At 41.8% G+C, this 24,200-nt stretch overlaps 1 protein-coding gene across 2 annotated transcripts; it reads right to left on the reverse strand.

Moving 5' to 3' along the window:
• Positions 1-497: 497 nt before the first annotated feature.
• Positions 498-22,560, reverse strand: LOC114030837 (zinc finger protein 883-like). Of its 2 annotated transcripts, XM_027845744.1 has the most exons (6): positions 22,482-22,532; positions 14,943-15,091; positions 14,374-14,455; positions 7,145-7,271; positions 6,495-6,590; positions 498-2,825 (listed from the first exon to the last, which is right to left on the reverse strand). In XM_027845744.1, the coding sequence occupies exons 3-6, from the start codon at positions 14,404-14,406 to the stop codon at positions 1,315-1,317; spliced, it is 1,767 nt and encodes a 588-aa protein (XP_027701545.1). In that variant the 5' UTR covers positions 14,407-14,455; positions 14,943-15,091; positions 22,482-22,532; the 3' UTR covers positions 498-1,314. The 2 variants fall into 2 exon arrangements, with proteins under 2 accessions (XP_027701545.1, XP_027701546.1); XM_027845745.1 differs by lacking the exon at positions 14,943-15,091 and having other exon boundaries at positions 22,482-22,560.
• Between the last annotated feature and the right edge of the window lie 1,640 nt (positions 22,561-24,200).

Genomic DNA, 24,200 nt, shown 5'->3' on the forward strand with positions numbered 1-24,200 from the left:
AGATGAAATGTAAGGGGATAAATGTGAAGTCTCATACTTCGGTTCAAAACATTAATTGAACAAGTACAAAATAGAGGTGGCAAAGCTATACAGCCATCCATCTGGGGGAAAAAAGATCCTAAGACTAGTTCACAAGGAGTCAACAGTGCCAAAGAGCAGCCCCAGATGCCCATTTGCCCCTGGGCTGCATTAGGAGAGGCATAGGACCCAGACTGACAGAGGCATTGATTACTTCTGGGCACTCCATTTCAGGAATGACGTGGAGGGCAACCAGTATTGTAAAGGGCAGCTAGCTCATGTCATGTGAAGACCAGTTGAAGCAAATGGGTCTGTAACCATGGGAGAAGAGAAGACCTAGTAAGGACATATAACTTTACTCCAAGCATTTTAGGCTTTCAAAGGAAATGGGACTATACTTGTTCAGCTTGGCTACAGTGGGTAAAACTATGAGAAATGGGGTGGAAATTAATGAGGCAAATAAAGATAGGATTGACAAGGAAGGGCAAATTTCCTAATGATTAGCATCACCCAAAAGCAGAGCTGCCTGCCTCAGAAGACAGGAGTTTCTCCTTCAATAGAGGTCTTCAAACAAAGGCTGCATAGTGACTTATTTGACTGTATACATAGAATTCTTCTACAGATAAAGGTTGCACCAGGTGATCTCGATGGCTTCTTCCAACTCTGGAATTCTGTGACTGCAAAATTTTCTGAAACTTTTCCTACATGATTATATCTGCACAGGTAATATCCAGTATGAAATCTCTCATGAGCTTTTAACTACATTCATGGAGATTCTCATGAGCACTAATTATCTGAAAGATGTTCCCACTAGCTGAAACTTTCCCACATACATTATATACTTAAAGTTCTATACAGTAATAATTCCCTTATATGTAGCAAAAAATTGACCCAGCCTGAATACTTCCACACATTCATTACATTAAAAAGATTTCTCCCTCCAGTATTGTTTCTTATGGTCCTCAAGGTCTTACTCTAAAATTCTTCCCTCATCCATTACCCTGAATGTCTTTGTAATCAGGATGAAAGCTCTCATGTGCAGCAAGAGTGGCTTCCTCATGAAACTCTTCTCACATTCCTTACATTCAACAGGTTTCTAGCTCCTATTGTCTATGTCTAGGCAGGAGGACTATGTTTCCACACCATTTGAAAGCTTTTTGACACTCATTACACTAAAAAGGTTTTTCCTTAATATTAGTATTAGTTTTAGTATTAGTTTTTTTTAAGGTTTCCTTTCTGATTAAAGGTTTTCCCACATTCATTAGATTCAAAGAGGGGGAGTGGGGGTGGGGAATGTCACCTGTATGAATTCTCAAGTGTATTAAAGTTTCCCTTCTGGCTGAAATTTATCCCACATTCATTATTATTATAAGGTTTGTCTCCAATATGACTACTCTTATGTTTCATAAGACTTGAGCTGAATCTGAAGCCTTCCCCACATTCATTACATTCAAAGGGTCTCTCTCCAGTATGAATTCTTTGATGTCTTGTTAGGTTTTGACTATTATTGAAGGCTTTCCCACATTCACTGCATTTGTAAGGTTTCTCTCCAGTATGAATTCTATGATGCTGCATAAGAGATGAGCTTTGCCTGAAGCTTTTCCCACATTCATTACACTTGTAGGGTCTTTCTCCGGTATGGATTCTTTGATGTCGTGTTAGGCTTTCATTATTACTAAAGGCTTTCCCACATTCATTACATAAATATGGTTTTTCCCCAGTATGAATTCTCTTATGTGTATTAAGGTTTCCCTTCCAGCTGAAAGCTTTCCCACATTCATTACATTCATAGGGTTTCTCTCCAGTATGACTTCTCAGATGTTTCATAAAGGCAGACCTGAACCTAAAGCCTTTCCCACATTCATTACATTCAAAGAGTCTCTCTCCAGGGTGAATTACCTTATGTACATCAAGACGAGAAGTGGTACAGAAGGCTTTCCCACATTCATTACATTTATAGGGCTTCTCTCCACTATGTATTCTTTGATGTCGTGATAGGTTTCGATTATTGATGAAGACCTTCCCACATTCATTACATTTATAGGGCTTCTCTCCAGTATGGGTTCTTTGATGCTGTGATAGGTTTTGATTATCAATGAAGGCTTTCCCACATTCATTACATTTATAGGGCTTTTCTTCAGTATGGATTCTTTGATGCTGAATAAGATAGTTATTACTGCTAAAGATTTTTCCACATTGATTACATGTATAGGGTTTCCCTTCAGTGTAAATTGTTTGATGTTGCATAAGGGATGAGCTTTGCATGAAAATTTTTTCACACTCATTATAATTATGATACTTTTCTTCAATATGGATTCTTTGATGGGGAGATAGCTTTTGATTGTTGCTGAAGACTTTTCCATACCCATTATATTTATAGGGTTTTTCTCCACTGTGAATTCTCTTATGTGAAAAGAGGTTTCCCCTTGGGCTGAAGGCTTTCTCACATTCATTATATTCGAATGGTTTCAATGGAGTATGAATTCTTTGATGTACCAGAAGGCATGAATTGATGCTGAAGGCTCCACCAAATTCATCACATTTAGGGTGTTTTTCTTGATTAAACATTCCATTGTAATGAATGCCATTTGAATGGTAAATGAAGGGCTTCTTGCATTTATTATAAGTACAAAGATTTTCCCCTACAGAAATTCTATTATGTTCAATGAGATCTGAAAAATGTTTGAAGCTCTTTCCAAGTGTATCATAGTTATGGAGATATTTTCCTATAGGTATTCTCTGCCATGGGATGAGGATCGTTCCCAGACTATATTTTCGTCCAAATATATTACATTCATGAAGAAAATCTGGGGAAAAAAAGGTGTCAATATTCAATGCTGTTATGAAAGAAAATTGCTTTACACTAAGTTCTTGATTGTGGCCTTCATCAAAGAAAATGAAGAACAATCAGGAATAGGTAGAACAAATATTCCTAAGAAGGAACTGAAATCCAAGGTAAACGAAGAGAAACTAAAAGAACACCTAATAACTAAGGATTTAATGAATGGTTGAATAATCAGAAAAAAGTAACAGATTAATTCTGGAAAACATAGATCACTAAGCCTGAAGCCAGTCTCTAGCAAAATTCCATTTTCCATTTTTGAGTGTTTAGAAAAGAAAAATATTGATCCCTAAGACTCATAATCATTAATGAGTTTTGTGAACAAGTGCATGAGGGATTTAAGTAACTGATATCTAATTTTAAGTAACTGATTTGACAAAAAATTTTCATGATATCTTTATGGACATGGTTAAGATATATGCACATCGGCATGTAATATAGTCTACTGAGTTTGTAGCCAATTAAAAATATTACTAAAAACAGTCCTGAATAATTTAATGATGACAAAAAGGATATAAGATACCTGATGGACTACATGACTGAATTAAGAATTTTTTCATAATCTAAATGGGCTAGATGAGTGAGCTAAGACAAACAATTTGAAATTTAACAAGAATAAATATAAAATCCTGCCCATTGGTTTAAAATATCAATTGACCAAATAGAGTATAGTGGATACTTGGTTAAGCAGCAGATCATGTTCAAAAGTCTTGGGGATTAAAGTTGATCATAAATGGCCACAACAATATCAGTAAGATTGGTCGGGGAATAAAGACCTACATCTTTGAGGATCATAAGATCTTACTCTGATTAAGATAAAAAAAGCAAGTCTTTCCCCCTTCCAAGCTATCTTCCTCTTAGATGCCTTCTAAAATGGAAGTTCCAGGAAAGAACTCCCCAAGGGAGGAGGCTACAGGGCTGTAAATGTCTCAAACATGAGAAAAGAATCTCATTAGTAAAGCACTCAAGAAATCTTCTAGTACAATCCATATTTGTTTGAGAATCTCTACCCCTCCCTGCCTTAAAAAATACCTAACAAATAGTGATCAAACCTTGACTCAGAGAACTCTAGTGAGGGAGAAACCATTACCTCCAGAGACAGACCATCACATTTTGAGATAGCTGATTGGTAGGAAGTTTTTTCTCGCACCAACCATAAACCTTGTACATGAACAATACTCCCCTCTATAGTATTGTTGACAAATGGTCATCCAGCTTCTGCCTGAAGACTTCTACTTAGGGAGAAACTATTCTTTCTTAAAGTAGCCCTTTTCCCCCTGGACAGAACCAAATGATATAGAGTTTTTGCTTCTATCAAGTCTAAACCTGTCTCTACAATTTCTACTCAATGTTACTAGTTATTTCCCGTAGAACCAAGAAGAATGAGTTGAGTCCATCTTCCAAATGACAGCTCCTAAAATACTAAGAGAAAGCTATCTTGCATAATTGGTGAGAGATTATTTGCTCATGGTTGGGCTGTACCAAAAGAATAAAAATGATAGTCCTACCTAAATTAATGTATTATTTCAGGGTAATACCATCAAAGTATCAATGGGTCACTTTATAAAACTAGACCAAATAATAATAAAATTCATTTGGAGGAAGAGAAGTCCAGTAACTTAAAGGGAAATAATGAAAAAAGTGAGTAGGAAGGAAATTTTGCTGTACCAGATCTCAAACCATTCTACAAAGCAGTAATCACTAAAATTATGTGGTACTAGTTAAAAAATACAGAAGTTGTTCAATGGAACAGAACATGAACACAAGGTCCAGAAGCAATTAATATGACATTATGTTTGAAAAACCTAAGGAAATCAACTATTTGAGTAATGACTACTTGAGAAAAAGCCACCAGAAAAACTAGAAAGAGCATGGCAGAATTTGTTTTAGAACATCTCACACTAAAAACCAAAATAAACTCCAAAACACATGACCTAGATATAAAAGGTCGTATCATAAATTAGATAAGCAGGGAAGGAGATACCTAACACAATTATAGGGAGAGCAAAAGGAAGTTTAAAGGGGACACAAGCAAGGCAGTGTTGATACCAAGATGTATATGACAGGAGTTGCCAAGAAAATGACATTAGGAGCATTTCATGTACACAAAAATGTACATGATAGGAGTTCAAATACAACCCTTGTTTTCTATTCTTTATGTAGGAAAATATTTGGAAAAGCAGAAAATCTATAATATAAATGATACAATAAAAACTTAGAGATAACTATCACCTCCCTCTTATTCTTCAGACCAGACATACCCAGCTCCTCCAACCTAGTTCCTCCAACCAGTCCTATAATGACGCGATCTCCAATCTTCTCACCATTCTAGTCACCTTCCTGATAATGCCCCAACTTGTCTAATTCCTCCCTAAACTATGAAACACAAAACTGCCCACAGCTGACCAGATGTGGTCTAACCAGGGCAGAGTATAGCAGGCTATCATAAGACCTCAGAGTTGGAAAGGAAACCAGAGTACATCTAGTCCAATCTGTACCCAACAAAGAATCGCCTTCACGATATCAACATGAAATTTCATGAATAGTCAGCAAAATTACAAACAGCTGCAAAGAGGTGAAAGTGATGAAGATTTGAAAAATACATTTCCATTTAGGTAAAGGAAAGAGAATCAGCATGGTGGAGGAGGATAAGCAGTGGAGTGAGAGACTGAGAACCTTATGTTAAATCTCTGATACTGCTAGCCAAGTGACCACAGATAAGCCAAGCCTCATGGAGTCTCTCCATGATCCTCTTCAATAAAATGGGGGGAGTATTATTTTAACTTCCCACCTTCCAGGACAGAAAATCACTTTATAAACCATAAAGTGGTATAGGAATGCAAACCCCTGGTAGTATCACAGAAGTCCATCACAAGGTGAAATGTTATTTTCCATGGAGAGATGTGAATAGAAGGCAGAATGGGACCAGAGGATATACAGACAGAGGAGCAAGAGACAAAGGACATAACTCATATTTGTGGGGTTTGGCAATAAATGGAGTGAGAAGAATGAGAAAGGAGATAACACAGGCAACAGGAACAAGCAAAAGCTGAATTCTCTTAAACTGAGATCAGACTTAGCTAGACCTGAAGCAAGAGAATCTTTGAAGAAGGAAGGACTGAGGACAGAAGATGACAAGAAAATAATCACAGGAAGGGGCAAGAAAGAATAGGCTCCAGAGTACAGGGAGAGGGATCTTAAGATTGTTGTTGTATAGTTGGAAGACACATCTGAGACTATCAAGTGCAAACTTCTTGTTTTACATATGTGGAAACTGAGGCTCAGAGAGACTTGCTTAGGGTGAGTATCTAAGGACGAATTCAGACCCAGGTCTTACTGAATACAACTCTAGTGCTCTATCCACTACACCATACTGCTTTTTCTTAGCATCAAGAAAAAAGAAAAGAAAATTCTTTCTCTGATAATGTAGGGAAAAATAAAGAAAAGAAGATCAGGAGACTCATTTGCTGAACTGAAAGATGAAGTTATAGGAAGGAGCTCAAGAGGGACAATCACAACCCTTCTCAAAAGGCTTAAAGGACCTTAAGGAAAAGTCCTAACCCAACATGTCAAAGGTAATACCCCCTCTACCGATCCACAATCACACACACTGGCTTGGTTTTTATTCACTCACCTAGGTAAGTGCCTCTTGGGACTTCTCCCTCTGGCAGCCTGAATGTTTCCCTTCTCTCCAGGTGAGAGGTCACATCTGGTTTAGAAACTGGAAGCCCTGAACATAGGGTAATAATGAGAAAAATGCTATAAACAGATTGACATCTCAGAATTCCATCTTAGCCTCTTTAGCTTTAGGGAATAGGGCATGCTATGAAGGGCCTCGAAGTAAGTTCTGTTTTATGTTCTGATTAATGTATGTGGAATAAGTGATAGGGTTTGATTTGGGTTCAGAAAAAATGAGTTCATTTTAACACACTCTGTGCTAAGAGGATAGAAATGTTTTGTTTTCAGGTATCTACACTGAAACTTTGACCTGGAGGAGCGAATGGTAGAGAAGTTGTAGCCTCAGGAAGACAACCCAGTAAAGTTGCTGATTTCTAATTGTACAGAACAAAGATCTTCTATCTGGAAAGAGGGAGCAGAAACACTGTGACTGTTAACACCAAAGGATTTAGAAATCTTTCCACGTCATATGCATTTACAATTACGTCATCCTGCATACCAGTCAAAACTTGGCTAAGCATTTCTGGTTTCCAACCACCTTTAGGAAGTGAGATTACAAAGTCACCTCTCTGGCCAGATGATTCATGAGAAAGAAACCATCCTTACCAAGGGAGACAAAATTCTCATAGTTTTCCAGCATCACTTCCCTGAACAGGTCCTTCTGAGCTGGCTCCAACAGCCCCCATTCCTCCTGGGTGAACTCCACAGCAACATCCTGGAATGTCAGTGATTTCTGAAATATCCAAACATATTCACACTCATTGGAGAGCATTAAGGGAGACGTGAAGTTGGTACAACACATAGGGAATGGTTCTTACAGCATTCGGAGTTTGGAATACACCATGTTAAGAGTTTCTCATGTATCTACATACTTTATACCAGACTCTACATAAAAAATAATTTTACTTCCAAACTTAAGGAGAACCTGATGAATCATTTCCCACACTGGGTCCCAAGTGTTCAGTGAGTGTGTGCCTTATTCTTCAAAAATTACATTACTTCCTAATTAGATACAAAATATCAATCATTCTCTTGTCCTAGTAACCAGCATTACTCAGAAACCAGGCCACAAATGGATGAGAAAATGCAAATGCTTTGTTCTCTAAATAAGACAATCCCGCTATTCTCTCATTATTTTGCTTGCAGAAATCCACAGATCCCATTATCATACGGTGATCTGGAAGGGTAAGGTAATGGTAGGCCAGGAGCAGGTGGTAATGATCATTGTAGACTGGGGAAAAAGTTAGAATCAGGGAATCCTATCATTTCCAACCCAGAAATCAGTTCCTTCCTATCAGATAAAGAATAGAATTTCCTCTTGGGGAAATTTAATACTTTACCTTATAAAGAATTAAGTTGTGATTAAGTCAAGAAATTGACTACTGCTTTTAGCAGAGAGAGAGCTTGAATAAATGAACATATCATTAAAATACCCCATCTCCATGTCATCATGCCTCTATTTCAGGAGAATTCCACTATTGGTATAGATAGTCTGTAAAATATTTCAGTGGCAACACTGTTCCAATGTCTGCTTCTGTTTACCTTTACCCAATGTTCTTTGCCACGTAACTACCCTCCACATTCAGGACTAGAATTGACTCAGTACTCTAATAAGTCTTGGTTTGATATTGGAACAAAATCCAAAAGGCAATAATAGAAGAGGAAACGCCATTCCAAATAACTACAAATGTATAAAATATCTAGAAATCAACCTTTCAAAGCACACAAAAGACTTGTATAGATAAAGTACTACCTAATTAGTCAATTGTAGGTCATTCAGCATTTAACGAAAAAGATATGTTTAGCCATAGCAGAAGGAGGATATTCAACATGGATAGGCACTGAGCACATCTTGAGTTGATTATGCTAAAGGAAGCTTGAGTTGCCTACTGGGATTCACCAACCAAGCATCAGCTCCCTCAAAGTTCTTCCTGGATGTTTTGTAACTCAGGTGACTAGGAAGTAATTTCAATAGTCTAAGCCTTAGTCCCCTGAGCTAATCAAGACTCAAGAATGATCTCAATACCTTTTAAGGAAAAATAAGTGTAACTTGCATGGGAGGAAGGGTTAGGATACTGCTCCTACCAAACTCCTCTGGTTCCTACATTTCTTCATGTGATGATTTCTTCTTAATATACAATGCTGCCACATTACCCCACCCCTTTACCTTTCTTATATCTTTTGAATAGATTATATCTTTCCCTAGTAATAATTAAGTCATGGGTCTCATCACACAAAGGTTTAGTGATAACTTTAAGATGAAATTTGCCTCTTTCTATTAGGATTGTTTTTTTATCTTGCTTATTCCTAAATGACTTGTCATGGATTAAATACAGTTACTATATGTCAGAGGTGAGATTCAAAAACCAGGTACTTTTAAAAACATTTTCCTAATTAAATTTTATTTTCAGATTCACATTCTCTCTTTCCTCCCCTTCTCTCTCCCCTACTGAGAAAGCAAAAAAGTAAAACAAAACAAAACCCCTGTTACAAACATGTATAATCAAGTAAAAACAAATTCCAGCAGTAGCTCGTCCAAATGTCTCTATCACCTCTCTATCAGGAGGTGGGAAGCACGTTTCATCATTAGTCCTCTGGAATTGTTGATGGTCATTGTGTTGATCAGAGCTTCTAAGTCTTTCAAAGTTGTTTGTCTTTACAACTGAAAACCAAGTACTTCATAAATCCATGTCCAGTATGGTCTATCCCACACTGTCTCCAGAGGGGAAGAAACATAAAGCACAGTGTATTATGGCTGTAAAGTAATTTTTTTGGTGCTTATCATGGTGGATGAGAAGCAAAACAAGCCAAGGGATGCCCTGTGTTATTCCTATTCCAATCCCTAAAAAGCCATCAGTGGCCCATTCGATGTACCAATCTTTTATGGAGCACACTCAAGCATATCACCCCTTCATTAGTATAAATGAATTTTCCTGAAATGTAGAAAGTTACCCACTGACATTTTTTTTTGCCTGCATCCCTGCTACATAAATAGAAATCATTACAAATACAAGTCTGGACTAGCTGGTTTGATTTTCTATTTCTTCCTATAGCCCATTAGGGACTGCTGTGTCAGAATCTACACTTGGTGGCACCACTGCCACTGAAAATGGTATTTTATAGGAATGATGAAAATCGGTTCCCTTCTTCTTGAGTTTGCTGTCCTTCTAGCTTGACTGGTGAATATTCTTGGAATGGTCAGACTTAATTAGGTCTCACAATAAGCTTTCTGGACTCCTGTGGTCCTTCTACCACTCTTAGTTGTTTCGTGATGTAATATTAATTTTAGTTGATACTTTCAAATATTACCATCTTTAAAATCTTTGTCTTTCTAAAGCTTGGAAAGGAAATAAAAATCAAGAGGTTGCTGGCTATGGATGGTGGAATATCATCAGCAATGTCCTCTAATATGAGCAGTATCACCTTATAAATCAAGGACAAGAGGAGTAAAAACATTTCACAGAAAGTATGGTGAGATCTAAAATCCTGAGGGTTTTTTAAGGATGAAACCTGAAGGTCAATAAAAGTATGAAAAATGGAAAAGAGCTATGAAGACTACTACAGTAAACTCTTTTCTCCAATAATGATTCTACTTGGACTATAACATCAGAGCCATCCTTTTACTGTGAAGCTGTGAATTGGTTCAACCATTCTGGAAAGCAATTTCTGGAAACCAATTCTGGAAAGCAACTCTACCAGGGGTGGGGAACCTGCAGCCTCGAGGCCACATGTAGTTCTCCACCCCGGAACTACACCGACCCCCCCAAAGCATTAAATTGTGCACACTTTTGATTTGGCAATGCCACTGCTACGCATACAGTCTAGAGAGATCAAAGACAGAGGAAAAGGATGTATATGTACAAAAATTTTTATATCAGTACTTTCTAAAGAACTAGACACAAAGTGGGTATCCACTAACTGGAGAAGGGCTCAACAAACTATGTCACACGAATATAAGGGATATGCAACATTATTGCAAGAAATGATGAAAAAGATAGATTCAGAGAAACCTGTTAAGACTTGTATAAACGGCTGCAGACTGAAGTGAACAGACCAGGAGAACAAATTATATAATTACTACGACAATATAAATGAAAACAACTTTGACAGATTCAAGAGCTATGATCAATGAAATAACTAATTATTAAGTGCTTTCTATGTGCCAAGTCCCGTGCAAGGCACTAGGGGGAGAAAAACTGAGACAATCCCTGCCCTCAAGGTGCTCCCACTCTAACTGGGGGAGATAACACATTTATGAGGGTCTGGCTGCCAGATACATGGAAAGACCCAGTTCTAAGGGTACAATGGTGAGGAGGGTGGCAAAGTCCAAGGATCCTTAGGGAGACATGGCAGGTCAGTTGAGAGTGCCTGGGCATCTGAAGGGCTTAACAGCAGGGTCCAGAAGACTTTAAGACATAGGAGAATGGCAGACAGTAAGTAAGGCCTGGTGGTCCTCCAACTCACCAGGATTATAGTTGGTGATTCCTAGTTCATTTAACCTGTGTTAGCAGCCATGTCCACTCTGCAGGGTGGGGAGCCTTAAGGCGACTGGTCCAGCACCACTGGGAAACCGAGAAGGAGCTTAAGAGTATAAGTGGAATGAGATTCTGGGTTCCTTCCTACACAGGTAGTGATGGGGGACAGAGGTAAGGTGGGCAAGTTGGGGAATAATGTCCAGCTAAAATCAAGAAAGAGGAAGGTGACACTGGCAGAAAGGATGGGGGAGAAGAGGCCCCCATCACTTATTTTCTCCAGGTTATCCTATGAGGTCTGGGAAGGAGGGAGCAGAAGGAGAAATGGACTCTTACATCTTTTTAAATTTTGACTCTTACATTTCCTTTTTTGATAACTATTCATCTCCCTGTTTTATGTGTTGCCTAATGGTCAAGATCAGAGGGTTGCTAAACCTCGTTATTTCTGTTTAAGCTGTGAAGAAGTGTTTTGTTCTATAGAACCAAATACTTTTTCATAATTGATAAGCAACAGGTAGTGTGGAAATGTATACTCTCTATGTGTTTTCATCAGTTGTAAAATGGTAAAGATGTGTACACGTTGCACATATACTCACGTGTATATGTATTATCTCCTCTACCGGAATGTGAGCTCTCTGAGAGAAGGAAATCTTCCCCTTTTGTCTCTGAATCCCCAGCGTTTTGCAGATGGCAAGGACTTAGTAAATGTCTGTTGATTGACTGACACGGTCTATTCTTGGATATTCCTGGGAAAGCCTGCTTATTCTCAGAGAATACCTGCACTGAGTAGGCCCTTGATTTGAGCATAGATAAATTATTCTGTATACGTGGAACACGAGACACAGAGGTCAGTAGTTATAGATGTTTTCTCAGCTGCCTTTTTTGGGTATTAATGTGTAAGAGATTTTTCTACACATTACTGGTATCTTCCTCTCCTTCAGGTAGCTTGTCTATTGATTCCTCAATGTCCTCACAATTCTATCACTCCTGCAGGAATCTAATCCCTCTGGATGCATGAGGTCAAATCCAATCTGGCTGCTTTTCCCATCTTTGTTTTCTCTAGTACTATTTCTGGCTTCCCTAAGAGCACATCCAAGACTCTGATGCTAGTGATCAAGTATGGGGGTTCTGATGTCTTTGATGGAGTAAACTCTTATAAGGATGTTTATAAATCTTTCCCATTATTCTTCTATTTGTTTTCATATTTAAATGCCTTTGGGATGACTTTGCTGTCTTGCCACGCACCCCTTACCTGATTTTACACCACCACCCCACCCCCCACCTCGGGCCTCTCTGTTTTATGAGATATTACTGCTCAGAAATGTCCTGTCATTTTTTTTTAATTTTACAAATGAGTTTATGATCTAAACCTGGACCTTTCATGACTGTCTCTCTCCTTCTAACAAGTCCGATGTTTGAAAACTAAGGTGCTCCCTGGGATGTCTGTGTCTTCTCATTGTGACGATGTCATTTCTGTTGTCCATTTATCTTCTTCACTGTTGAAATAGTTCGGGAATGAGCTGTTTCAGTTGTAAGCCATGTCTTATCTTTTTTACTCTCCTCTCTTCTTGCTTTTTACTCATTCTGATCTTAACTGTGACAAGTCCATGTTCTAACTGGACATTCACACAGTGGAATCAGGGATAACTCTCATATCAAAACAAATCTTTTCATAGGATCCTCATCGAGAGCCAGAAGGTATTTCAGAGGCCATCTAATCCAACCCCCTCATTTTTTAGCTGAGGAAACTGCGGCCAAGGAGAAGTGACTTGCTCAAGGTCATGCAGGTCGTCCTTGAGGTGGGATTTGAACCTGGATCCTCTGGTTCTGGAGCCACTGCCTCTTCCATTGCACCGATGCTGCCTGTCTTCTAAAGAATAATCTATTTCTTTCTTTTTTTTTTCAAAGTTATTTGGTGCTTGCTCTGTCCAGGGCTCACCGATCTTTTTTCACAAAGGAAGGTTTCACGACAAAGATGTGTTCTTTCTCAAATCTCTAAGTCCTTGGCCTCTCTCACCCCTTCCTGAACAAGCTTTCCCACATAGTTCTCCCCATCCTCACCTTGGCCCGCCTTGACACAGGGTCACCACGGAGCGGGGCAGAGACTGCTTTAATTTGAAGCATCTGATCAAGTTCTTCGTTGAATTCCACTCATCACTTCCTGGCTGTCTTCTCAAGAGCTGCCCTGCTACCCTGACCAGAAGCCAAGACCTGAAGGATTTAACCACTGCAGCCCTGAAACTGTCATGCTGGATTCCCGGGGTCCTGATTGGTAGACCCCAGCAATGTTTCACTGCACTCCCTGGCAACCTCATCAGCCACCTGCCACCACCCATGTGTCCTTCCCCCTTTCCTAGATCTGGATGCATAATTAAATCAACTTTATCATTACTCCTAGAAAGCCTGTCCTCCACTTAACATCCAAGTAACTCTGCAAATTAAAATACTCTGTCCTGCCAGCATTCCCTTACTTAGGTTGTATCTTCCCATTACACTGCAAACTCCTTAAGGGCAGCAACTGTCTTTTCTTTCTTTTTTCCATCCTTCCATTCCCTTTTTTTACTTCTGGTTTCATTTTTAGCAAGAATGTCAATTCTACAGCAAGATGTGCCCCCAGTCACTACACAGACCTCACATTTAGAGTAGTAATATTCAAATTAAAGTTTATGGATGGTTTAAAAACCATCCATAATTCTTAGCCCCTTCTACCCCTTTTTCACTTCCATGCCCCCATCACCATGCAAGCAGAAGGAATAGAGGGTGAAGAGAATCAAGGGCCATTTTGTACTTTTCTTTGTTTCAGGGCCCAAGCACCGCCCCTCATTCTCAGGCAGCTGGCCTCTTGGGTGTGTACCTCTCCGTCCTTACCTATGATGAACCCCAGAAAACAGCTTCAGTCTGCTGCTGGGTTTATGCACAAAGCCTTCCAGCATGGCAAAAGCTGAAAGAGCTTGTGGAACCTTGGAGAACTCAAGGTTACTTCCACGCCCTGATGGGGTATTGGACTAGAACATTTTAAAATTGTATATATTTCCCATTTACACCTATATACATGCACACTGATTCTCCCAACAGAGTGTCGGCTCCTTGAGGAGAGGGACCATTTGGTTTTTTCATTTGTATTCTCGTACCCTAGCACAGTGTCTGCTGACACTCACGTCTTGTGGATGACTGCGTGATATGAATACCAGAAATCCTACATCATCCATAAGGATGGCCAGAGACATCTGTGAAAGAACAACAGATGTTTAGGAGCCCGGATTTATCCTGGCAGAGGAGAGAAACTGGAGAAAAGGGTAAGAAAGGTGCCCCTACTTTGAGGAACGAGACAGCATTTCAGGCAAGAGAGGAACGATGACTCACCTGAGACCAGGCTGCCAGGAACCCAGACATCATCTTCTCCTTCACTTCAGTTCTTCCTTCCTTCCTGGGAAAGGCCAGAATCCTGAGGAGCCAGAACAGATAAGTAGCAAAAAAGTTATGAAGAATCCCAGTCCTCCCTTCCCGGCCAGCTTCTACAGTCACCAGGATAGAAATATCCACCAGGCCCCATGACCCCCAATCTAGGTGTAAGTTTACATAGGGCTCTTCCAGAGGGAGAAGCCAACCCCACTCAGAATCCATCTTTTCCTAGAACCAGGAGGAAGAGCTGTGGATAATAGTGCTGGACACTCTAAGGTGATGGAGAAGACGGGTGATGAATTCATAGGACTTGACCCTAAGAACTGCATGATACTGAGTATGTAAAGCAAGTTCTCTATGGTTCAGCAATTTCTTCACTGAATTAAAAATATTTTCAATCTCCTCCATGCCCAACAGGATCTGTGCAGAATCAAATTTGATAAAACCTTTAGGGAAAGACTGGAAAGCAGGAAAAAGTGACTAATAGGAAATTCAAAGCCCACAGAAATATGAAAATAATACCTAGTTACCTTTGATCAGTTCAAATCACAAGGCCCAGAGGAACTACCTCCCAGAGTCCAGAAGAATTTGCAGTTGTGATAGTTGAGCTTCTGCCCATGATCTTTGAAAGACTGTGTAATATCATAATAAATGTCTTATTTCTAAAATATACAGAGACCTGAAACAAATACATAATATCGACAGTCATTCCTCAAAAGATGAGAAGTCAAAGGAGATCAAAGAACTGCAAACTATTAATGGTCAAAATCACTAATAATGAAAAAAAAAATCAAAACAATCTGAGATTTCAGATCATACCATACAAACTGGTGTGATGACAAAAGATGAGAATAGTCAATGTTGGAGAGACTGTGGGAAATGGTCTAACCATTTTGGATTTCGATCTGAAATTCTACAAGTAAGTTAACTGATCTTATCCTCTGATTCAACTACCCTACTACCAGGCATATACCCCAGTACATGACCCAAGAGATCAAAGACAGAAAGGTCCAATATGTGGGAAAATATTCACAGCAATACTCTGTGGCAGCAAAGAACTAGAAACTAAGGGGGTACTGGGAAATAGTGTTGTTTTTGTTGTTTTTTTTAATGGTGAATGAAAGTATCAGAATATTATTTTGCAGTACAGAATGACAAATATGAGGAATTCAAAGAACCATGAAGATTTATATGAACTGATGGAGGAGGAAAACAGAACCAGGAAAATAGACACAATGACTTCAACAATGTGAATGTAAATAAAAGTAAAAGACATTATTTAAGCACAGATTAAATGTGATGACCATTCCTGGCCCCATAGGGATGGAGAGATGAAGAAATGCCCTTCTGTCTTCTATGGAAAGGAGAGTCTGTAGGTCAGAAGTTTCATATACCTCAGCTGTTCAATTAGTTTTATCTGTTTTTCTTTTTTATATAGGAGGGTTTAATTCTGGTGGTGGAGGGAAAGTGTAGTTTCTCTCATCCAGAAGTAACTGACATAAAAAGAAAAGGCTTTGATTTTTCAAGGTCTTATGAGACTAACCTCATTTCCTTTTCAGTAGGGATGGTAGGTCAAAGAAATGCAGGAGATAAAGCTTGCCTTATATCATCCTTGTCAACAAAATGAAAAGGGTTTGGCTACATAGGAGTACATACAGTTAGGTGGGCTGGAAATTGTCTGAATGGCTGAGCTCCAAAAGAAGTCATTATTGACCAAGTGTAAGGCTGTCACTGGAGAGTTTCCAGGAATCTGTCCCTGGCCATGGTCATCCTGTACTTAGATAAAGGCATCCACTGACAGCATGTGTACCAGGTGACACTCAGCTGGGAAGGACTATTAACATACTAGACAACAGTCAGGACTGGATTGAATCTAAATGATGAAATCTAACAAAAGGGTAAATGTTAAGTTTAACACCTGGGTACAAAGTATGAACTGCACAGGTACAAGGACAGGACGTGTAGCCAGCCTGCAGGTCATGTGAGAAAGTGTAAGGAGCTACCCTAGAGACTTAGCAGCTCAATACGAGCGTGCAATATGGCAGCCAAAACACCTAGTCCAATCTCAGGCTGCACAGAATGAGGGAGAGGAAAGGCTGTGGTGGCCCTGGTCAGAGGATGCCTGGATACTGTTATGCTTGGTTCTGGACTTCACGTTTTAGGAAGAACTTCGATAAAATGCAGACTATCCAAAGGAGCATGGCTAAGGGTCCTGTTCATGTACAGACAAAATGGTCTCTGACACAACTTCATTTTTATATAGCAAAGCTTCAGTTCAAAAACTAGGGTGTTTATTCTAATAAATGAAGACTTAAGGCTGCCACGATAGCTGCAATTCAAAGCTTGTTATATGGAACAGAGATTAGACAGGTTCTTTTTGTCTCCAAGGGCAGAGTGGGAATGTAGATTTAAATTTTGTACAGTGGATGAGAAGATTAGCATTAAAAAATGAACACCAATCTCAGCAGCCTAGAACGTAAAGCCACATTTAATTAGATGAAATTAAAGAGATAAGTGAAAAACACTACATCTGGGTTCAAACAATTGCACAAGTTGGGGAGAGAACAAGAGTTCATGAGAAAAAGACCTGCTAGTCTCAGTGAACCACTAGCTAAACACTTGTAAGACCATTAGGAAAAAAACTGCCCCATCCATTTCTGTGTTTAGGAGTATGAAGGTTTTGATTCTGGTGTCCCTCTAAATTTCTCAGTGCAAGTTTTTTCTGACAAAAATATTATTTTGGACTGATTGAAGGACTATTTTCCTGCCTCAGGCAATGACCCCTACACTCCAGTGCGGTGGTAGCCAGGAGACTGTGCCAGCTCAGAACCTGGAAAGCACAGGTGGAAATGGGCCAGATAAATGTGTAGATGCAGGTGAGGATGGGTTTGGGGAAGGGAAGAGTCAGGATCAGCTCCAATGTCAATCATTTCACTCTGGACCATTCCCTCCCAAGCTCTTCTGCACTGGCCAGGTTCCTCTCCAACCTCACCCCTCCAGAATTCTGCACTCCTCCTTCAAATATTAGGCCCAAGGCCTCTGGAGTCATCCCTGTCTTTTCCCAAGTCTTGTCTCCCCAGCCAATATCAGCAAATTACAATGCCAGCAGCAACTTCTCATCAATGTTTACACAGACAATGATGAAAAGTATCAGGGCAGTTATGATTCTTCCTGGGATAGATTCTTCCTCTGCAGATTTGCCCTCCAACACTGTCACCTTCTGGAAGAACTCGGGCCCCAAACTGGGCCGCTGCAGACCCTATCAAGAGTCTGAGGCCATCGACAAGATGGTGTCACCAGGAGATTCTGGCACTCTTGGTCACTTTTTAGTGAAAAACTAGTGATGATCTGTACCCCCAAAACCACAAAAAAATTACTAAGCAGCCCACAGGTACGAGGAAAGAGGGTCCCTCCAGTAAAGTGAGTACCAGTGTGATCAAACATACAATGTGCACAGTCTACAAAGCTCTGTATCTGAAGGCAATAAACATAAAGAGCTTCCCCAGGAAGGCCACGGGTGTGCTGATGAGGCTGGGCACTGCAGTGAACTGGGAGAGCCCAGGCTCAGGGGCTCAAAGGCTCCTCAAACCCTGTCCCATGATGCCAGAGAGGGCTCTGAAGATCCACTGGCTAGATCTCCTTTTCTCATACCCACTATGACCAGGGAAGGATTTTGCCAGCTTTGAAAAGACTAAAAGGTGTCAGACTCCCCATCTTCCCACAGGTATCCCCAGATCATTTCACAGCAGTGTCTGCATCCTCATGGTCCAAAGACAGATTGGACTCATGACTCTACAAAGAGCCTACATCATGCTTAAGGGGATTGTTTCTTGTCCCCCTTCCCTGGGGTTCCTTTTCAACTGCACACTTGCTCTTCAAATTTCTGGAATTCTCTCCTTCTCAACTTGAATAATAATTTATAAATGATCCCAAGGGTTTGGTCAAGTGTTCTTGGCCTCTCTGAACATGATTCTTGCATGACTCCGTTCTAGTTTGAAGACCTCTTTGAAGTCTAAGGTCTTTTGATTGACTGACTGAGATGTTCTCACCTTGTTAAGGTATCAGAGTTAAAGGGGTGGTTTCAACTCCACACACATATATGTATACATATGTTATATACATGTGTACATTATACACACATCACATAGACAAGAGATGGAGATAAGCTTCCCTTCAAAGACCTAAAGAACAGCTTACATCCTCCCACAACTGAAGACACTGAAGCTAGAGAGGTTGAATCATTTACCTGGGGTCACATAGTCCACATCTGAGGCTGGATTCATGTGAACCCCACTCTTCTGGATGTCAGCACTCCATCCACTACATGGGAAAGAGAGCTGAAGAGAAAGAGACCAAGAGGATGGAGCTGGAAAGAAGGCTAGAAATCAACTCATCCAATCCTTCCTTTAGACATGAGGAAACATGGGTCAGAAAGGTGGCGAGGCCTGCTTGGGGCTACAGGGTTATTCAAACACTAAGAGCATAAGACCCAAGTCTTCTGATTCCAAATATGATCCTCTCGGCATGGTGCCATGCTCAGGATGGGCATCTGTAAAATGGTGTCAAAGGCAGGGGTCTGAAGCAGAGAAGGTTGGTCAGAAGCACAGCTGACTCATATAGGGTGTTTTAAAGTTTCCATAGCACTTAGTACACATTGTCTCCTGTGAATCTCACAACCCAAGGGGGTAGGCGGTGCTGGTGTTATTATTCTTTTCATTTGCATTCTCAATTTGATAATGAGGAAAATGAAATCCAGAGAGGAGAGACTTGACAATGGTCACAAAGATAGTTAAGGGTCAGTTCAGGTCTGTCCTGACTCAAAGGACCTCAGTGTTTTCAGTTCATGAGGCTGGGTGAGTAGATCCCAAGAAGCAAAATGGGGATTGGGAATTTAGTAGTTGGACTGTGACCCAATTCGGTTAAGTGGAGCAGCACTTGAGCACTTGCATGCTGCAAAGTGCAAAAAATGGAGAGACTCAACCGAAAAATGGTTTTTCCACAAGGACTACAAGAATAGCTAGAAGAAAAGCAAGAGATTTTTAAAATGTGATAAAAATTCTGAAGGAAAGAATGAGAATATATAGCTTAGAAGAGAAACTGATAAATCTTACCCAAGTAACAGACTCCCTGGAAACTAGAATGGAACAAAGAGAAATCAATGACCCTGTGAGATAGCAAGAAATACTATAACAAAATCAACAGACTGAAAAAATAGAAGAATATTTAAGATATCTGATACCAAAAAGCTGACCTGGAAAATAGGTCAAGGAGAGATACTTTAAAAATCACTAGAGTCCTTGAAAACCATTACTTAAAAAAAATAAAAGCTTAGATTTCAAGAAATCATAAATGAAAACTGCTCAGATCTATCAGAATCAGAGGGCAAAGCGAAGACAGAAAGAATACAGTGTATCTCCTAAAAGAAACCACAAAAGTAAAAGTCCCAGCAACATCAACCAAAATGCACATTAAATGAAAAAATACTGAAAAGATCCCAAAGCAGTGCAAGGTCTAGTAAATCATAGTCAGGATCATACAAGACCTAACAGCTTCTATTAAAAACCATAATATTCCAAAAAGCAAAAGAGCCTATAGATTTACAACCAAGAATATCTTACTCTGCAAAACTGAGTAGAATCCTAAAAGGGAAAAAAAAAAAAGCACCTCTAATGGAACAAAGGACTTTCAAATATTTTTGGTGACAGGACCAGACTTGACGAGGTACTTTGAAATACAAACCCATAAGATGAGAGAAACCTAGGAAGGTAAATTTATTTGAGGAATTGAGAGTGGCTGTATGATGGTAACAATCTAACAGTGGAGGGGAAACCAACTTCAGAACTCTAACCTCTTCAAAGGGCATTGAAGTAGTTAAATAAGAGAAGCAGAGATCCTCTGGGGTGGCCTGGTTTTGTGCTGAGGGTTTTAAGAAAAAAGAGAGAAGAGGCTAACAGGAATACACTAGTATAGAAAGGAAGAACAAGGAGGTGGGATTTACTATTTCTTATAACTGAAGTATGAGAGAAAAAAAAAGTATGGGGGAAGTACATAGAAGACAGGGTAAGCACAGGGAGTATCAGATGAACCTTGATCTCTGAAATGGATAAAGGAGAGTTGAAAACACATACACAGAATTTGGTGTAGAAATACATCAAACTCAACAGGGAAACAGATGGGGAGGAGTGGGTAAATGGGAGAATAATAACATGGGGAAAGAACATTCAAAAGCAATACAAAGTTAAATGTTTACAAAGGGGAGATGGGAAGGGCAGGGGAGGGGAGAAGAAAAAAGAAGGGAGAAGTAAAGGAGGGGAGGGAAACACTAGAAACTAAGGGGTATATCAGTTAAGCAATGACTGCACAAGTAGTGGTATACGAATGTAATGGTATGACTGCATCTTAGGAAATAACAAAAGAGACAATTTTAGAGAATTTTGTAAAGTAGGAAATGTTGAAGAATGAAGTAAACAGAATTGGGAGCATAATTTATATAATGAAAACAATATTATAGAAAAAAATAACTTTGAAAGACTTAAAAATTCTTATGTAATAACCAACTACATTTTCAAAGGACTTATGATGAAGCATATTATCCATCTCTAAACAGGCAATGTACCTGGGATGTAGAAGATGACAAATCTTTGTACGGTCATTGCATATATTTGTTTTGATTGATTATGCTTATTTGTTACAAGGGTTTTGTTTTGTTTTTCAATGGGGTTAAGGGTATTGATAATGATGCTAAAAAAAGAAAAGAGAGGAGGGCCATTGAAATAGAGGTAGCAAGATCAGAATTAAATTTTAAGAAAATCAATCTGCAGTTGTGTGGAGAATGGATTGGAAAGGGGCGAGATGCAGAGATACCAAAAGGGGGGCTGTTGCTGTACTCCAGGGGAGAGGTGTTGAAGGCCTGGGCTGTGTGAGTGGAGAGGAAGGAAGATACATTGTGGAGGTATAAATGACAAAATGTAACAGCTGACTGGACACGTGGGGTAAATGAGAGTGAGGGGCTAAGAATGACACCGAGGTCACAAACCTGGGTGCCTAGAAGGACTAGGGTGTCCTAGACAGTAATAGGGAGGTTTGGAAGAGGGGTGAGTTCTGATTTGGCTATGCTGAGTTTTCAGATATCCTCAGACAACCAGTCTGACATGGGATACAGTCAGTTGGTGATGCACTTATGGGGCTCAGAAGAGAGATTAGGGCTGCCTATATATCTGTCAGTCATCTGCATAAAGATAACTGAGCCCGAGGGGAAGGCCGACAAGTCAGAGGGTGTACAGAGAGAAGAGGGTGCAGGTCACCCACAGTTAAGAGTCCATGGGGAGGATGCTGCATCAGCAAAGGTGCCCAAGAAGCTACGGTGCAGGTGGGAAGCGAACCAGGAGAGAGCAAAGGGGACAAAGGCTGCAGAAGTCCAGGAGGAGCAGGACCGCGAAGAGGCCAGTGTTCTCCCCCCCAATCTATTCTTGACCTTCGTCCCCATCCCCAGACCCTGCCTTCCTCCACCTCTCTGGAGAACCTGGGGTGCCGGGACCCCTTCTCTCTTGGTGCCTTCCCTAGCACTCTTGAGCCTCCCCCATCACCGGACCCTGTCCCGAGGGGGGAGAATTCTTGCTCTTCCTCCCTTTTGCACCCCCATCCCCAGATCCTGCCCCGCGGGGGAGAGGGGGTTCCTGCTCTTGCACCCAGAGCCCCTTCTTCCCCCCCCCCACCTTGATCAGCTCCTTTCGGACCCGGAGGTCCCGCTCCGCCCCTGCAGGCCCCGCCCCCGCCCGGAGCCCTCCCTTGGGGGCGGGGAGGGGGGGCGCCGAAGCCTTGGAGGTCCCCAGGGCCTTGTTTGACAGAGGAGGAAACTGAGGCCTAGAGGGGCCAAGGCCGGGCTCCTCCTCCGCCCGGGGGCTCGGCCGGACACGTGGGCAACGGGTCTTTGTCCTCTGGGATGCAAGGCCTGAGGGGGTGGGGGGAGGTCAGATCCGAGGGCGGGGAGGAGGAGGGGCGGAGGCACGCCCCCTCTGCTCACACTCAAGTTCACACTCGCGCTCACGCTCACACTCGCTCACACTCACCTTCTGTCCCGGAGTCACAGCACAAAAAAAAGAAAAGAAACAAGAAAAAGATGGGCTGAACGCCCCAAGCGCCTGGTACTGCGCCGGCGCAGGGGGAGCCCCGAACTACGACTCCCAGAATCCAGCGGAAAACGGGCGGCCCGAAGGGCTCTGGGAAATGGCGTCCGGCGGCCCCTGCGGCAGCTCGTCCTCGTGCGCCCCGCCCCCAGATCTAGGCCCGACTCCCCGAGGTCCGGCTCCGCGCGGGCTTCCCCCTCCCCCGGCGACCTGCGGCGTGACTGGGGACGGGGAGGGCGGGGCTCAGGGGGGGAGGGGCGAGCTGGCCGAGTCCGCTCGCGACGTCTGGGCCTCCGCGGGCGGTGTCCGCGGTGCTGCGATGTCCGGGGGTAGCGGGCTCCCGCCGAGGTGGGCCCTCCCTGGCCGGAGCCGACACCACCGCTGGGCCCCGGGCTCAGTCCCTCCACCTCCCCCGGCCAGACGTTCCCCACGGTGGCCTCTTCGCCCATGGCATCTCGCCCCATGGGAAACCTGCCCAACTCTCCTCTGCCGCCTTGAGCCCTTTGACCCCTGACCCCATGGCATTCTCAGCCTCTCCTCCAGCCCGGGAGCTCCAGCTTACTGCTGGAAAAAATCATCTCCCCCCACCCCCCGACCCCACTCCCACTCACCACGGCGTCTTCCCAGCCGGCCCTTCCCCCCTCCCGTCTCCCAGGGGGCATCCCGATCCGTCTCCACTTCTGAGCCAGATTACCGCTCTGTCTCCCGTCCTCTCACTTTTCTTCTACGTCCCCCTTTCTAGCGGCTGCTTCCCTGCTGCCGACACAAATTCCTGTCTCCCCCATCTTCCAAAAACCCTCACTTGATGTGCCATCTCCACTAGTTATACTGTATCTGCCCTCCCTTATTTGGATAAATACTTCACTGCTTTTCTTCTCACTCCATAACTCTCTCCAGCTGGCAACTCATCATTCAACTAAAACTGCTCTCAGAAGTTATCAGTGCTCTCTCTCCCCCTCCCTCTCCCCCTCTCCCTAGTAAACTCCTTATCACCTTCTGAATCAAATATAAGATTTGAAATAGCCAAATATAAAATTGCAATTCAAAATCTTTCATAACCCGCCCCCTTTTCTTGTCTATTTATGCTTTGCACCCTGCCCCTACTCTGTGATCCAGTGACACTGGCCTTCTTGCTGTTCCTCAAATAAGACACTCTGTCCTGACTCCAGGCATTTTAACTGGCTATGCTCTCTCCTCATCTCTGCGGCCCAATGTCCTTGGGAGGGAGAGGGAAAGCAGAAACAAGCGTTTATATAGCACTACATGCCAGGCAAATATCTCATGGGACCTGTTGTTCATCTTGCGTTTTTCCAAGGGGACCACTGACATCATGGGGTGATGTCTTGACTTTTGAGTGAATTGGATTTAAGGGAGGCAGAGTTGTACAAAGTTGTCAGCCTCTCTCTTCCTGAGTTATCCAGTGGCAGGAGAAAAATCAGGATGACTGGTGATAGCCCAGGATGCATTGGATGATCTTGGCATCTTTGAGGCCTGACCAAGCTCTAAGTGCTCCACAGTGCTTACTTTAGCTACCTTCATGGCCATTGGAACAAGTTGTCCTCATTTGCTCATTCCACCAGGTAAAGTCTTCACATGCTTGGGGTAGACATTCTCCTAACTCACCAACAGATTAGAGGCTTGCGGGTCACCCTTGAGTTGTCT

This window comes from Vombatus ursinus, unplaced genomic scaffold (assembly GCF_900497805.2).
Source record: "Vombatus ursinus unplaced genomic scaffold, bare-nosed wombat genome assembly UNPS02015016.1, whole genome shotgun sequence".
Taxonomy (NCBI): domain Eukaryota; kingdom Metazoa; phylum Chordata; class Mammalia; order Diprotodontia; family Vombatidae; genus Vombatus; species Vombatus ursinus.

Coding starts and splice junctions, on each gene's coding strand:
- LOC114030837 (XM_027845745.1), bottom strand. CDS start 14,406: ATGATGTCTGGGTTCCTGGCAGCCTGGTCTCAG. Junction 7,272..14,373: donor TCCTGGCAGCCTGGTCTCAG/GTGAGTCATCGT, acceptor TGGATATTTCAG/AAATCACTGACATTCCAGGA. Junction 6,591..7,144: donor TGAGAATTTTGTCTCCCTTG/GTAAGGATGGTT, acceptor CCCTATGTTCAG/GGCTTCCAGTTTCTAAACCA.